This window comes from Acomys russatus, chromosome 14 (genome assembly GCF_903995435.1).
Source record: "Acomys russatus chromosome 14, mAcoRus1.1, whole genome shotgun sequence".
Lineage (NCBI taxonomy): Eukaryota > Metazoa > Chordata > Mammalia > Rodentia > Muridae > Acomys > Acomys russatus.
The window spans coordinates 15,806,228-15,821,817 of NC_067150.1; the positions used below are offsets into that span (position 1 = coordinate 15,806,228).

A 15,590-nucleotide genomic window follows, 5' to 3' on the forward strand; every position below is an offset into this window, starting at 1 on the left:
GAGCTTGCGTCAACTTCCAGGTCCTCCCTGGGCCTCAGAATCCATGTCTGAAATGGCCATTGGGGTGTGTGTGTGTGTGTGTGTGTACGTACGTACGTACGTACACACACACGCACTTGTGTGCTGACGTGCACCTGTATGTTGCAGAGGCTAGAGCAGGGAAGACTTCAGGTCTCCTCTTCCTCCCTCTCCACTTGTTCCTTTGAGGCAGGGCCTCTGGGTCTTATTTTTGTTTATTTGTTTGAGACAGTATAACCTTGGCCTACCTGAACTCATAAAAATCCTTGCCTCTGCCTCCTGCATACTGGGATTAAAGGTGTGCACCCTCATGCTGGGCATATTTTGTGTTTGCTAGGTTGGAAGCCAGCAAGCCCCAGTGAGCCTCTTACTGTCCATGCCCTTTGGGGCTAGGGCTTACAGGCACTTGTGGGGATGCCTGGTTGGTGTAGGGATCCTAGTTTCCATCCTCGTGTTTGCACAACAAATTTCTGAGTCATCTCTAGCCCCATGCTTTGTGCTTTTTTGTTTTTGAGACAGGATCTCATGTAGCCCAGGCTGGTCTTGGATTCCTAATCCCTCTGCCTCCACATCCCTGGATCTGGGCCTTTGCCACCACACTGCTTCATACAGTGCCAGGGTCCCATCCCCCACATGCAGTGCTGGGGTCCAGCTCTACTGTGGAGGTTCTTTCTCTTTCTGGTCCCAAGCTCCCCATGCCTGCTCTTCTTTGAGGCAGCTTGCCTGTGATTTCGATTACTTTTTATTCTCAGATGCTCCACACAGTGTTGATCCTGGCTCTTCCCCCCGAAGGGGCCCTTGCTGCCTCACAGTGTCAACTGGAGTTTGTTCTTGCAACCTTTGAGACAAGAAATGCACCTCCCCAGCCTTTTACTTTGCAAACTCAAGCATGTAGATCCCATGGCAGCTCATCCCTGCAGTCCAAACACAGACACCTGTCTTTTTGGTTGTGGTCAGACAGCTTCTCCTGTATCTTGTTATTCTTCCTCTGCCTCTTAAGTTACCAGGGTTATAGGTGCTTGCAGAAATACCCAGCTCCTCCCAGGTTGGGAGACAGAGGAAGTGGGATTTCAACAATCAGTCTACCGGGACCACACACTGAGCTCCAGATCAGCCTGGGACCAAATCCCTTTATCCAAAGTAAAACAGTCTGTCAGTAGAGGGCTTGTCACAAAGTATGAGAGTCTGAGTTTGGTTCTCAGTGCCCTTGTAAAGGTCAGGTGTTAGGGTGCACACTTGTAACCCCAGTGCTGGGGTGGTAGAGATGGAAGGATCACTGTAGTTTCACGCCCAGCCAGTCTAGCCCAGTTAGACCCATTCAGATCACTGTCTCCAAAAGTAACGTGGAGAGCAGTAGAGGAAGGACATCTGAGGCTGATGGCTGACCACCACATGCGTGCGTGCACATATGCATGAAACAGAATTTTAAAAGAAGAATGACCCAGACCTGGTGATGTGCACTTTTATTTTGTTTTTTGTTTTTGTTTTTTTTTTTCAAGACAGGGTTTCTCTGTGTAGCCCTGGCTGACCTGGACTCGCTTTGTAGACCAGGCTGGCCTCGAACTCACAGCTATTTGCCTGTTTCTGCCTCCCAAGTGCTGAGACTACAGACCAGCACCACTGCACCCAGCCACACTTTTAATCCTAGCAAAGATAGATGAATGTCTGAGTTCGAGGCCAGAACTGCATAGTGAGACTGTCTCAAAATAGAAACCAAACCAATAATGAGTGCTATGTTCCTCAGGTTGCTGTAGGAACGGAAGTGAATTTATTTGTTCCTGGGGCTGGCACACTGCATGTTCTTATGTATCCTGCCTTCCCTTTCTCACCTTGACCATCTGCTTTCCCGTGTCAGAATATGCGGAGTTTTTGCACTGCAAGTCCAAAAAGTTTACAGACTTTGATGAAGTCCGGCAGGAGATTGAAGCGGAGACCGACCGGGTCACGGGGACCAACAAAGGCATCTCCCCGGTGCCCATCAACCTGCGGGTCTATTCACCACACGGTAGGGAGCTTGGCAGGGCACACTCTTCCTGTTCTGAGGATCTTCCCACTTCCCAAGCATCTGAGAAAAACATCATAGACGAGGAAGACTTGGATGTGGTGGGCAGGAGTAGACATGGGCACTGCACTTACTTGTAATCCGAGCTCTGGGGAGACGAAGGTCAAGGGACATAGTAAGACCCCCGTCTCAAACAGCAAAAAAAGTTAGAGCTGAGGCTGGGGCTTGATGGTCAGGCACTTATATAGCATATATGAAGTCAATCCCCGGGACACATTTAAAATAAAAATGAGTCAGGCATGATGGTGTACACACCTAATCCTAGCATAGCCTAAGACATAAAGACAGTGTTTGACGCCAACCTCAACTAAACTTTACAAAAGCTGGTGCTGGGGAGCCACTGAATGTCACTATGTTGGTAGTTGTAAGCTCAGTGGAGAGACCCATTCTCAAAAGATTAGGTATAGGAGCCAGCAGTATAGTTCGGCTAGCAAAAGCACAGGCTGGCAAGCCTGATGACCAGGTTCCATTCCCAGGACCCACCTGTTTGAGAACTGACTACTAAGGATTCTCTGACCTCTACATATGCACCTTGGAATACCTCCCCCCCACACACACGTATTCAATTTTAAAAAGAATAAATATGGTAGAGAACAATTGTGGAAGGTACCTGCATGACCTCTGACCTCCACATGCATGTGACCATGAGGGCCCCAACGAACAAACACAGAAAGTATACACAGAAGTCTGTTCTAGTAGGACTGTTAGGAGTGGTCCTGAGATGTGACTCGCCTTGGGAGCTTGCTGATGTCCGTTGGGTGTCTACAGCCTGAGCTGTGTGTATGCTCTGAACCCTTTCCTAAACTCTGACCACCTTTGCCTCTTTTTTTTCCCCTCAGTGTTGAACTTGACCCTCATCGACCTCCCGGGCATCACTAAGGTGCCAGTCGGGGACCAGCCACCAGACATCGAGTACCAGATCAAGGACATGATCCTGCAGTTTATCAGCCGAGAGAGCAGCCTCATTCTTGCCGTCACACCTGCCAACATGGACTTGGCCAACTCGGATGCCCTCAAGCTGGCCAAGGAAGTGGACCCCCAAGGTGACCCCCCGCTCTGGGGAACCTTCTATTTTTAGTAGCACTAAGTCCCCTCCCTGTTGTGCTTTCTGTCACAGGGCTCTGTTAGAAAAAGGCCTCCTGAGATTCAGCATCCCGTTTGTGGTGGGCATCCCCTGTGACACTTAAAAATAGCTAGACATTCGCTCTTCCTTGAGTACTGGTGGGGTCTCCTCTGCCAGCCACCAAGGGTGGTGTCTGGTTGTAGAGTCAGTTTTCCGTGACTATAGCCGACACCCTGACATAGTCATCCTCTTTTAAAGAGCGCAGAAGTTTATTTAGGTTCACAGTTTCAGAGGTTCTGTTGTGGTTGCTGGTTTGTTGCTGTTGGACCTGTGAGAAGACAGCACTTCACTGTGTAGGTGGGGAGCAGAAGGAACAAGGGACCTACGCGTGTGGGGCTCCATGTGACTGCAGTGCAGGTTTCAAGCAGACTTCACTTCATAAAGGCACCACCACCACCTCCCAGTTGCTCAACCCTACAGACACCTTAGCACATGAGCTTTTGAGGGACATTTAAAATTCAAATATTAGTCTGCAGATATTACCCCAGTGAGGGGCTAAGGGTATAGGTCAGAGATGCCCAGCATGAATGACAATCTGGGTTTGATCTGAGGGCTCTTCTGTTAAGAGCACTTTCTGCTGGGTGTGGTGGCCTTTGATTCTAGGACATGATAGGCAGAGGTAGATGTGAGTCAAGTCCAGCCAAGGCTACTTAGTGAAACCTTGTCTAAAAAAATAAATAAGCAAGTACTTACTGCTCTTGCAGAGGACATGGGCTCGGTTCCCAGCACCCACATAATGGTTCACAGCAATCTGTGGCCTTAGTTCCAGGAGATCTGACACCCTCTTCAGACGTCTGCAGATACCAAGTATGCATGTGGTACATAGCCATACACATAAAAATTACTAAGTTGGGGGCTGGAGAGATGGCTCAGTGGTTAAGAGCACTGACTGCTCTTCCAGAGGTCCTGAATTTAATTCCCAGCAACCACATGGTGACTTACAACCTTCTATAATGTGATCTGATGGCCTCCTCTGGCATGCAGATGTACCTGCAGACAGAGCACTGTATATGTAATAAATAAATATTTTTTAAAAAAACACTAAGTTGGTCTAATAAAATAAAAAGCCACAGCAAATATAAATCACTAAGACCCTGTCTATAGCAATAGGCCTCCCAGGACACAATTATAAATCCAGACACATCTGTCCACAGTGTTCAGCCCTGTGGTGAGACGTGAACATCTGAGCCTGGGGTATGGCTCAGCTAGCAGTGTGCTTGCCAACCATGGACCAGCACTGCATGACCCTGGTGTGGAGCTGCACCATTAACCCTAGAATTCCACGGTGAGGTTCATGCTCATTGTCTGCCGCATAGGAGTTGAGAGGCCAGCCTGGGCTACATGAGAGCCTCTCTCAAATAAAAAAGGAAACCAAACCTGGGAAGGTAGAGAAGGACACGCACAGCCTTAGAGGTTGAGGGGTGGGGCTCTGGGAGGGAAGAGTACAGGGCTGTGCAGCCCTCCTCCTCCTCCTCAGGAACATCCCAGCCAGTCATGTCATCTACTGTCTACACGCAGAATGGACGTGACCATGACAGAGCAGTGCAGTGTGCACATCACTACAGAGAGGCACCATTATGAGCACACTGGCCTCCTTTAGTTTTTGTTTTTGTTTTATAATTTTTCTTTTTATTGCTTTTGAAAGTACTCATGGTTTTTACAGAAAAGTCATCATAGAAAAGTCAAGAGCCCACAAAGCTCCCCTCTCCCATGTAGACAGCCCTGGCCACACTGCTTACAGAGTCTTTCTTATGCGTAAACTAATTTCTTTCCGTTTCTTTTTTTCTTTCCCCTTGGCTTTTCGAGATGGTTTCTCTGTGTAGCCTGGGCTATCTGGACTTGTTTTTTAAACCAGGCTGGCCTCAAACTCACGGCATCCGCCTGCCTCTGCCTTCCAGAGTGCTGGGATTAAAGGCATGCGCCACCACACCGGGTAGACCAAGGTAGTCTTAATATCAGAATCTGCCTGCCTCTGCCTCCCAAGTGTTGGGATAACAGGTCAAGCCTGTGTGCCAGCCCTACTTTACACTGTAGTGATAGTGTGTTTTTCTGTGAGGAGGCCCCATTGCCCAGGTACCTGCTCCTTATCCTCACTGTATCTTTTCCCATCAACAGACATTTTCATTGGAGCCCATGCCTCAGGCCCTTCCCCGCTCATTTCTCTTCCTAGTGTGGCGTGCCCCTTGTCTCATGGCCTGTCAGAGGGCTCCAGGGCCCTCCCTCATCACCCCTCTGACCTCTGACCTCTGGGCTCTTTCAGGCCTCCGGACCATTGGTGTCATCACCAAGCTGGACCTGATGGATGAAGGCACAGACGCGAGGGATGTCTTGGAAAACAAGCTCTTACCCTTGAGAAGAGGTATACAGGGCTGGAGTGGGCTGTGAGAGCATGGGTATTTGTTTTGAGATTCGCACCTGGACACAATGGTTCTGAATTATAGCTGTTTCCTGGCAGCCAGTCTTGGTGCATGCTATAATCCCGGCATTCTCAGGTGGAAACAGAGCATCAGAAATTTCAGGTCATCTTCAGCTACATAGCAAGTTCTGTGTCAGCCTGTGTCAGGGCTGCATGAGACCTTGTTTCGTTTCTTTCTTTCTTTCTTTCTTTCTTTCTTTCTTTCTTTCTTTCTTTCTTTCTTTCTTTCTTTCTTTCTGAGACAGGGTTTCTCTGTCCTTTGAAAGGGCATCCAGTGCTCTTAACCACTGAGCCACCTCTCCAGTCCCCCAACCTCCATTTTTGAAAATGTTTTTGCTGCAAAAAGTGGAGTCTGAGAAGTGCCTCCCGGCCAATGAAGGCTGAGGGGTGAAATGCTAGGACTACAAAGGGAGCAACACCTTCTGACTCTGTCCCTTCCACCAGCTGTGAGTGCTGCCAGACACTTTGGGTCCCCCTCTTAGACCAAGGGGTAGCTCAGCACCCACAGGCACTACCATCCCTTTGGACTTGAGCATCTCATCCGTCTCCTTCACCTTGATGGCCCAGTCACCTGGCCTCCTGTCTCCCGATGTCTTCCCAAGAGTGTCATCTGTCCCAGCCTCTTCACTCATGAGGGCTGTCCTTTCATCTTGTGACCTCACTTTTCTCCCGTATGACTTCAGGGTCCCTTCCACTGGAGCCCACTAGTGCAAGGCACGTGTATGTGCCTTGTATGCATAAGGCCCTGGTTGGTCTGCAGCACCACAGAAAACCTTACAACAAGCAGAGGGGTTCTCCTACTGGGTCTTTCCTCCCTCCTCTGCAGACTCAGACCCCTGGAGGGAACCTTGTGACCTCTGTCTTCTCCTGCTGTGTTCCTTGCCCTGAGCACCGCATCTTTTGTTTATGTGGTGTTTTGTTTTTTTGTCGTTGAGACAGGCCGGACCTAAACCTCTTGCATCTGCCTCAGCTGGTATTCTATACTGCCTACACATGCTTTTTTCTTCTTTTTTCTCTTTTCTTTTCTTTTTTTTTTTTTTTTTTTTCATTTTTGAAACTATTTGTATACATGTCTTGTTTTTAAAGACTGTATATGGCCAGTAGTGATCACGACATAATCTAAGGCCACCTTCAACTTGAGATCCTCCTCTTTCAGACTTCTCAGACATGGGCCACCATGCCCGACTGTAGTTGGTTTTGTTTTACTTTATTATTTGCATGTGAGTGTGGGTTTATGCATGATGTTTGGGGCGGGTGCAACAGCTCAGGTATGGAGGTCAGAGACAACTTTTTAGTTCTCTGTTCATGTCAATTCTGGGAGGTCAAACTCAGGTCACTAGGTTTGCCCAGCTATTTTACTGCCAGACCATTTTGCTGGCTGTGGTGAGGTTTGGTGGTGGTGGTGGTAGTATGGGGTTTTGGTTTGGTTTTTGGATTTTTTGGTTGGTTTGTTTTTGTTTGTTTGTTTTGGCTTTTTGAGATAGCCGTTCTTTGTGTAGCCGTGGCTCACTCTGTAGACCACGATGGCCTTGAACTCACAGAGATCTGCCTGCCTCTGCCTCATGAGTCCTGGGATTAAAGATATGTGTCACCATACCTAGCTTCAGCCTGCTTTCTTTTCTTTCTTTTTCTTTTCTTTTCCTTTCTTTTTTTCTTTCTTTCTTTCTTTTTTTCCCCCAAGGCAGGGTTTCTCTGTGTGGCCCTGGCTGTCCTGGACTCTTTATAGACCAGACTGGCCTTTAACTCACAGCGATCTACCTGCCTCTGCCTCCCAAGTGCTGGGATTAAAGGCGTGCACCACAACACCTGGCTAGTCATATACATCCAGGGTTTAGTCCAGAAGTGACCCTCTTTGCAGTGAGCTGGATGTTCCTACATCACTCAATAATGAAGAAAATGCCTACTGGCCAATCTCACGGAGGCAGCTCCTCACTTAGGCTACTCTTCCAGACAAACACCACCCAGCACAAGCAGGAAGCCCTAACTGCACAGCTGTCTTCCCTGCCAGTCCCAGAAGCCAGGGCTGTGTACATGCTGCACAGCAGGGCTGTCTCTGAAGAGCTGCAACTCCAGCCCTTAAAGTTTGCCTTCTCCCACATTTTAAGTTGCTTTCCCCAGTTACCTTCAATTACATAGACATCCCTAGTGGAGTCTCAGTACCATTCTGTGAGTGATTTATGGGGCCAGTCTTCTTCTAACCTCCACCTGGCCCACCTAAGCCAGGGCAACACTGGAAGCCCCAGCACTGCGTCCTTCCTGGCGTCATGCGTACCTGTACCTTGGCTTTCTCTTTTTAGGCTACATTGGCGTGGTTAACCGCAGCCAGAAAGACATCGAGGGCAAAAAGGACATCCGGGCCGCCCTGGCAGCTGAGAGGAAGTTCTTTCTCTCCCACCCAGCCTACAGGCACATGGCTGACCGCATGGGTACACCACACTTGCAGAAGACCTTGAATCAGGTACAGCCTGCTTTTGTACAACAGTGCAGACCTAGACGTGTGCCATTCTCAGGCTCCAGCAAGTAACAAGGCCATCAGTCCATCTTGTTACTCCCATCCTAAGGACTGTGCCTATTTTAATCTGTTAGTGTCATTGGTGGTTTAAATGCCCCTGCAGTAATTAACTTACTCACGTGTCCAGAAGTCTAAAGACAGTCCTGAGGTTGGAACCGGGGTCCTTCAAGACTGGTGACTGCAGCTAAGTGGGAAGGCACTGCAGTCTGGACAGCTGGGATCTAAATGCCCAGCCTTGGGGCAAGGAGTCTTAGCCCAGCTTTTCCACACCACCCTCCTCTTGCCCATCAAGGTAGTGTGCTTGCCCCTTGTATTTCCTAGGGTAGGAGTCAATGGGGACATGAGTATCCAGCACAGGGCACATACCTATGTCAGAGGAAACAGTATCCAGTGTCTGCCACATGCCTCATGCTTCATTTCTCACAGTGATGAAGCAGTAAGAAAACTAGAAAATGCAGGCAGGAGCAGAGCACCAGCTTAGAATCCCCCAGTGAGGGTGTGAGGGCGTGGCTCAATGGTAGAACACCTGTCTAGAATCCTCCAGGGAGGGGCTGGGAATGTTGCTCAGCAGTAGTGCCAGCCTCACATGTGGGAAGCCTGGGCTCCATCTCCAGCACCACATAAATCCAGTGTGGTGGTACATCTGTAATCCCAGCACTCAAGAGATCAGAAACTCAAGGTCATCCTCAGCTACATAGTCTGGGATAAGTAAGAGTTTCCTTGAATCAAAAAACAACAGCAAAATCCCTCCATTATTTCATGGGCTAGCACTGTGTGCAGGGGCTACTGTCCTTAGGGAAGGTCCTGTGGGAGGCCAGCTGTTAAATGAGCCATCAGATAAATTCCTAGTCAAATGTTAGCTGCAGCTGGGGATCACTGCAAGATGAACTCAGAGCAGCATCCCTAGAGCAAGCGGGGCAGGGACTGGCCAGTGTGTCTTGCAGGAAGAGGCCTAAAGCCAGAAGCCATTGGGCTTTGGCAGTGCATGAGAGACAGGAAGGAAAACCCTCCACAGGGCTTGGGGCTGCTTGAGAACCAGAAGGTGTATATCCTGGTTGGTCCCCTTGCGTGAAGGTGTACTCTGTGGGGCAGTGGTTATTCCTGCCCCTCCATTTATGGGCTCAGGGTTATGGTCCACAGGTGGCTCAGCAGGTTCAGCACCTGCTGTTCAAGCCTGAGACCTGATTTCAATTACCCAAACTCATATAAAGGTAGAAGGAGACAATGGGTACCATGAAACTGTAATTCTAAAAAGTCCACAGAGCTGTAAGCATCCAGCCTGCCTTGTGAGACCTGTAGGACCAAGGTTTGCACAACAGGCTCCTGAGGGCTTTGAACTCACCACAGGCAGGAGCCTCTTCCATTCCTCTCCTCTAGCATTGGTGCCTTCAGGATCTTTCTCTTCTCTGTTGATGTGACTCCACCTGCTATGAAGTGGAGCTCTTACTGCTCTTACTCTGTCCCCTCCTCTCCCTCCCGTCTCCTTCCACTTGTGCACCACCCATCCACCCACCCACCCCGTACTTCTCAGGGGCACTGTTGGGTCCTAGAGCAGGCAGGGCCATCCCAGGCCTACACACTGGTCCCTCCATCCACAGCCCCCACATGTCACCTGACATCTGCCTACAGGCTCACTGTTCTGGTTCTCGCATCTGTCCCTGTCCTAATGCTTTTATCTGTAGGTTTGTGGCTCTCTTTGGATTGCACCCAAGGTAGTCTGGGGTGAGGGTGAGTTGTATTCTTTCCTGACCTCTAGGCATGTGCTGCCCTGTGTGACCCTTTCCTTTCCCCTATAGCAACTGACCAACCACATCCGGGAGTCACTGCCCACCCTGCGCAGCAAGCTGCAGAGCCAACTGCTATCCTTGGAGAAGGAAGTGGAAGAGTACAAGAATTTCCGGCCTGATGACCCCACACGCAAGACCAAAGCCCTGCTGCAGTGTGTACCCCCTTCCAGCCACGCCAATTCATTCTGCTCTCTGTTCAGGCCCTGCCCTATGCAGCCCCTGAGGTTGATAGTTGAACATGAGGCCATGCACTTGCATTACAAGCACGCTGTTGGAATGCGTTACCATTTTGTGTTGGCTGTGCTCTGTTGCATACATCTGGGTAGGGCGTGCTATTTGAGGCCATTATCTCTGCCTCGGGAGGTGGAGGCAGCAAGATAAATGGAAAGTTCCTGGGCTGAGAAGGTAGGCTAGCAAGGAAAGAGCGACCTCCAAGTGTGATGGCGAGAGTGCCGTCCCTAGAATGGACGTGGTAGAAGGACAGAGTCCACTTCTGGAATTTGTCCTCTGACGTCCACATATGTGCTGCAGCACACAGGGGCCCAGACACTAACTTGCTGCTGTTGCAGAGACCCTGACTTCAGTTCCCAGCTCCTACTCAGCAGCTTACCAGCCACCTTGAACTGTAGCACCTCTTCTATACTGTAGGGCACCCAGATACATATACACATAAATAAAAATATATATTTAAAAATAAAAAGTATTTGAAGCCAGGGCCTGGGAAGGTGGCTAAATCGGTAAAGTGACCTGAGGACCTGAATTTGGCTCTCCAGCATCCAGTAAGCATGTTCACACGCACCTGTAATGCCCTCCTGTGGTTGGGGAGGCAGGCTGGTCCTCATTCACTGCTCAGCTCGGCCAGCCAAGGTGTGTTCAGTGAGACATTCAGTAGGGTAGAGAGGCATTTAGGAAGACAGTGGATGGCAGAAGAGACTCTCTTTGATAAAAAGGAAAGAAATACATTGTGATCATCTGGGTGTGGTGGCATGGCACACACTTCAGCAGAGGGTTGCTTGAGCTCCAGGCCAGCCTCACTTTACAAAACAAGCTGTGATGTCAGGAATCTGAAGTGAATCACTTGCAGTTGCACATCTTACAGCTCAGAGCATGGCGGTCCAAAGCTGGCATTTGGGAGTCAGTTCCTTCCTTGCATCATTTGGTCCCAGAGATCAAACTGCTCATCAGACTCAGCGACAAGCGACTTTACACATTGAGCCATCTTGTTGACCACCCCTGCCCCAAAATACTTTTCTTCTTTTTTGTGGTTACGTAAACTATTGTGGTTTTCAGGCTCTCCAGTGCTTAGCCTGTTATCCTGTTCTGCTTATATGCAAACTACGGCTCACAGACCAGTACCCTTAATCGAGATTTCCCAGCCGGTCCAAGGCGGAGCTCCTATGCAGCCATGTAGAGAGGTAGCAGAAACTACAGGCGCTCCCCTACCTGTCTGGAGCAGCTGTCTTGACACTCACCTGTGCAATGAATCAGGTTGAGCCCTGGGGAGGGGCTGCATAGCTGGGACCTCAAAATTCCATCTAGGAAGGGAGCAATAATGGATCTATAGAGTCCTCGAGAACAACCAGGATGGTGTCAAGCTGCTTGAAGGAGCTGTGCTATTTTACTCGTTTTTAAAAACATGCATGCATTGGCTGTTAAACAGAGATATTTAAAAGGAAAGAAAAATGGCCAAACAGGGTGGCATACAAACCTGTACTAGGAGCACATTGGAGGCCTAGGCAAAAGGGTCCTTACTTCAAGGCCAGCTGGGGTTACACAGCAAGACCATTTTCAGAAACAACAAACCATGAGGGACAAGAAAATTAGCCACAGGACTAGCAAGATGGCTGCCAAGACTGACACCCTAAGTTCTACCCCAGGAGAGACCCACATGGGAGAAGGAAAAAACTGACTCCCATGAGTACCCTCTGACCCTACTCATACATTGTGCCATGCCATCCCCCAGTAAATGTAACCTAAACCTTTTTTTAAAATGCAGGTTACCACAATTCACGTAATTGCAGGGTTCTACAGAAACCTCTTGACCATTTGTTCTTTCTGTCCTCAAAGGATGGTTCAGCAGTTCGGAGTGGACTTTGAGAAGCGAATAGAAGGCTCTGGAGATCAAGTAGACACACTGGAGCTGTCTGGGGGAGCCCGCATCAACCGTATCTTCCATGAGCGGTTTCCCTTTGAGCTGGTAAAGGTAGGTGCTCAGACACCTCAGGTTTGCTCTCTGCCTTGGCCTTAAACTTCCATCCAAGCCATGATGTCATGAGCTTCTGCATCATGCTGGATGCTGCTGCCAGCAGACTTGGCCTGAAGGACATGTCCCCATGGTCTCTGTCTTCCCAGATCTTATGGCTTAGACGCTCTGGGCAGAACAGTAGGAAAGTCCATGTTTTTTCCACTGATGGGGGAATTATGGTACCTGAGGGCCAGCAGGATAGCCCAGTAGGTGAAGGCACCTTCTGCTCAGCCTAACTACCTGAGCTTGACTCCATGAAACGCAGGCCCTGATACACACCTGCACATATAACATACAAATGCAACTTTTAAAATGATGCTGGCCTTGCACCAGTAATCCCAGACTTCTGTAAGCGGAGGCACGAAGAGACTGAGCTTGAGACTGCATGGCCTATATGAGACTCTGTATCAAAATCTGAAACAGTCAAACAAGCAAGTAACTCTCTAGCTATGTATTTGTGTCCTTGTCCTTAGAGGCAGTGGCTGTCTCACATTCATAGGTGTGTGTGTGCCAGTGTGGAGATAAGAAAACAACCTCCAGGGTCATTTTTCAGTTCCCACTCACTTTTTTTGTTTGTTTTTGTTTTTCAAGACAGAGTTTCTCTGTGTAGTCCTAGTTCTGGAAATTGTTCTGTAGACCAGGCTGACCTCAGACCTAGAAATCTGCTTGCCTCTGCCTCCACATACACTTACACAAGCATACACCTGCTACTACTCATTTAGTTTTTAAGGCAAGGTCTCATTGTAACCTAAGTTGGCCTCAAACTCTCTGTGTAGTCCAGCATGATTGTGACCTGGCTCTTCTGTGCTAGGAGTACAGGTGTGCATCAGCATATCCAGTTTATTCTGAGTTGTGGTGGAGCCCAGGGCTTCATGCATGGCTGGCAAGCACTCAGCCAGCAGAGCACCAGCCCTGCTCTGGCCTTTTTTTCTGAGACAGGATCTCCACTTGCCTGGAACATAGCCATTAGGCCAGGCCTGCTGACTAGAAAGAGTTTGTGTTTATTAGTATTTTGCCTAAGTGTGCATGCCTAATTGCCCCCAGTGGCCACAAGAGGGCACCAGATCCCATGGAACTGAAGTTGGGGACAGTGTGGGTGCTGGGACCTGAACCTGGGTCCTTTGCAGCAGCAGGTACCTAGATGCACTCAGGTCCTCAGGCTCCGTGGTAGGCACCCTTCCTTACTGAGCCATCTTTATGACTCTCAGTTGTTTTCAGTTTGAGCTGCTTTGTGAAGTATAGTCATGAATATAAGCAACCATCTCAGAATCTGCCTATGCTCTGAGGAGACCCTGAGACTTCGCTCCATGTGTTTGGCTTGTTTCTTCTTAGATGGAGTTTGATGAGAAAGATCTACGGCGAGAGATCAGCTACGCTATTAAGAACATCCATGGAGTCAGGCAAGTTCCATGGGAAGTCCCATGTTCCCTTCCTCTTCCTGGTAGTAAGGCCTTTTGAAGGTTCGTGGGTAGTCCTCAGCACTGTATAAACACCTTAGTCTTCCGGGACGTACAGTGTGTGTTTTGGCTCTGTGGCTGTCCTGGGTCTTTTGGCTACTTGTGTCCCGTGGGATAATAAATACACAGCTTTGTGTGACCTTATTCCCTGTGCAGTCTGTAGTGACCAGAGGTTGGGTGGAAACAGTTGGGTGGAAAGGTTTCAAAGAAACTTTATCATCGTGGGTCCTCTTGGGGTCCCCTCCTTAATTGCAATCAGTGAAGTGTACCCCATTCTCTAGCAACCCAAGATCCTTGGGTTCCCCTGAGGGCTCCTCAGTCGGGACTCTCGGGTAACTCCTGCCCCCAGCTGAGATGGGATAGTCTACCTTGTCTGGGACCTAGCCATGCTTAGAAAGTGGCTGACCACGCCCTTTGTTTCTCTCTGACTTATCTCTCCCGCTTCCCCACTGGGTCTGGATGTTTTTAGAACTGGGCTCTTCACGCCGGACTTGGCGTTCGAGGCCATTGTGAAAAAGCAGGTGGTCAAGCTGAAAGAGCCCTGTCTGAAATGCGTGGACCTGGTTATCCAGGAGCTAATCAGTACAGTTAGGCAGTGCACCAGCAAGGTACCGCATCCGCGGACATGGCGCCGCAGGCTTGGTATCAGGCCCCAGGCTACCTCATTTCCACATACCCTGCAGGCATGGGAATGTGTCAGTCTGGACCCACTCAGGAGGGGGTGGGGGATGCTGGGCTTCCTAAACCAGCTAGACTGGTGACAGGCCTCCTGGGACCCTGATACCAAGCCCAGCATGCATATGGTGGAATGGGGTGTCATCTGGCTGTGTTGCTTTGCTGCTTGCTAGGGAAGCAAATCGGGGCTCCCCACTTCAGCTGTTGGAGGCCAAGGCCTCTGAAGCTCCCTTGTCCCCTTCAACAAATGACAAATGCCTGGCTTCTCTAGAGTGGGTCACTTCTCTGTCCCCACGGCACTAGAAAGAACATAGATCCTGGTGGTATAATGAGCTCAGTGCCCACTTCACAGAGCTCCTTGGGCTCCACAGTGGCCCTTCTGGCTTTCGCTGCACCCTATGCTGCCCTTGTTTATCCCACCCCATCCCAGGTAAATCCACGCTCAGTCTTCCTGGTCATGAAGACCTATGGCCCACTCCTCTTGGGCCACTGTCTCCATTTGTCCCAACCCACCAGGCACCTCTGGGAGGAGAACTATGTCCTAGGACAGCACGCTCCGGCCAAGCAGCTGGAATGCTTGAGGGAAGGGGCGGGGGACGTCTGCTTGTACGACCTTGACATTCCCAGCTCTCTGAAGTGGCAAAGAACTTCTGCTTAAGCTGCCTGTTCTACTGGAGCATTTGCTTCCTCAGCTTCTCCAGTTGGAAACAGAGCAAAAAATACAAAAAAAAAAAAAAAAAGAGACCAGCTAAGCAAGGGCTGGGGTTAGGGTGAGTTTGTAGGGTGCTTGCCTGGCTTGCACGAAGCTCGGGGCTCCATCCTTAGCATCATATAGATCAGATGTGGTGGCTCATACCTTTGATCCCAGAACTCAGCAGTTGGGAGTAGGAAGATCAGAAGTTCAAGGTCATCCTCAGTCCTGTGCTAAGTTGGAGGCTTACCTGTGCTACAAGACCATTTCAAAAACCAAAACCCTGAGTGGCTGCTGGTTATCGTCCTAGGGGCCGTTGTCACAGATGTGAGGATTTGAGATCTCCTCACATACCTTTGGCCCTACTATGACAGTGTCCTGTAGCACTTAGCCTCGAGCTGTAGGCCACCCTGTTCTCTCCCAGGCCTCGCTGATCCCCAGCAGCTTCCAAGAGAGATGTGGGCGCAGACTTTTCTGCGCATGCACTAACCAGCTCATTCTCGTTTCTTCTCTCTCTCTCTTTCTCTTCATCCCCCGTTCTATGTGTGCATTTGTGCGTGTGGCCTGCACTACCCCTGGGTGTCTCTCAACCTCGTCCCGTCCT

The 15,590-nt window shown here is 49.6% G+C and overlaps 1 protein-coding gene across 11 annotated transcripts in view; it reads left to right on the plus strand.

Moving 5' to 3' along the window:
• Window positions 1-15,590, plus strand: part of Dnm2 (dynamin 2) — an 85,279-nt gene that overhangs the window by 42,384 nt on the left and 27,305 nt on the right. For 6 of the 11 annotated variants that reach the window (XM_051156021.1, XM_051156023.1, XM_051156015.1 and 3 more), the window contains exons 3-10: window positions 1,874-2,023; window positions 2,920-3,123; window positions 5,464-5,562; window positions 7,917-8,077; window positions 9,928-10,070; window positions 11,986-12,121; window positions 13,496-13,563; window positions 14,090-14,228. In XM_051156021.1, the coding sequence (XP_051011978.1) occupies window positions 1,874-2,023; window positions 2,920-3,123; window positions 5,464-5,562; window positions 7,917-8,077; window positions 9,928-10,070; window positions 11,986-12,121; window positions 13,496-13,563; window positions 14,090-14,228 (1,100 nt within the window). The remainder of the gene's footprint in view (window positions 1-1,873; window positions 2,024-2,919; window positions 3,124-5,463; window positions 5,563-7,916; window positions 8,078-9,927; window positions 10,071-11,985; window positions 12,122-13,495; window positions 13,564-14,089; window positions 14,229-15,590) is intronic. The other 5 variants (XM_051156022.1, XM_051156016.1, XM_051156017.1 and 2 more) reach the window with 1 other exon arrangement.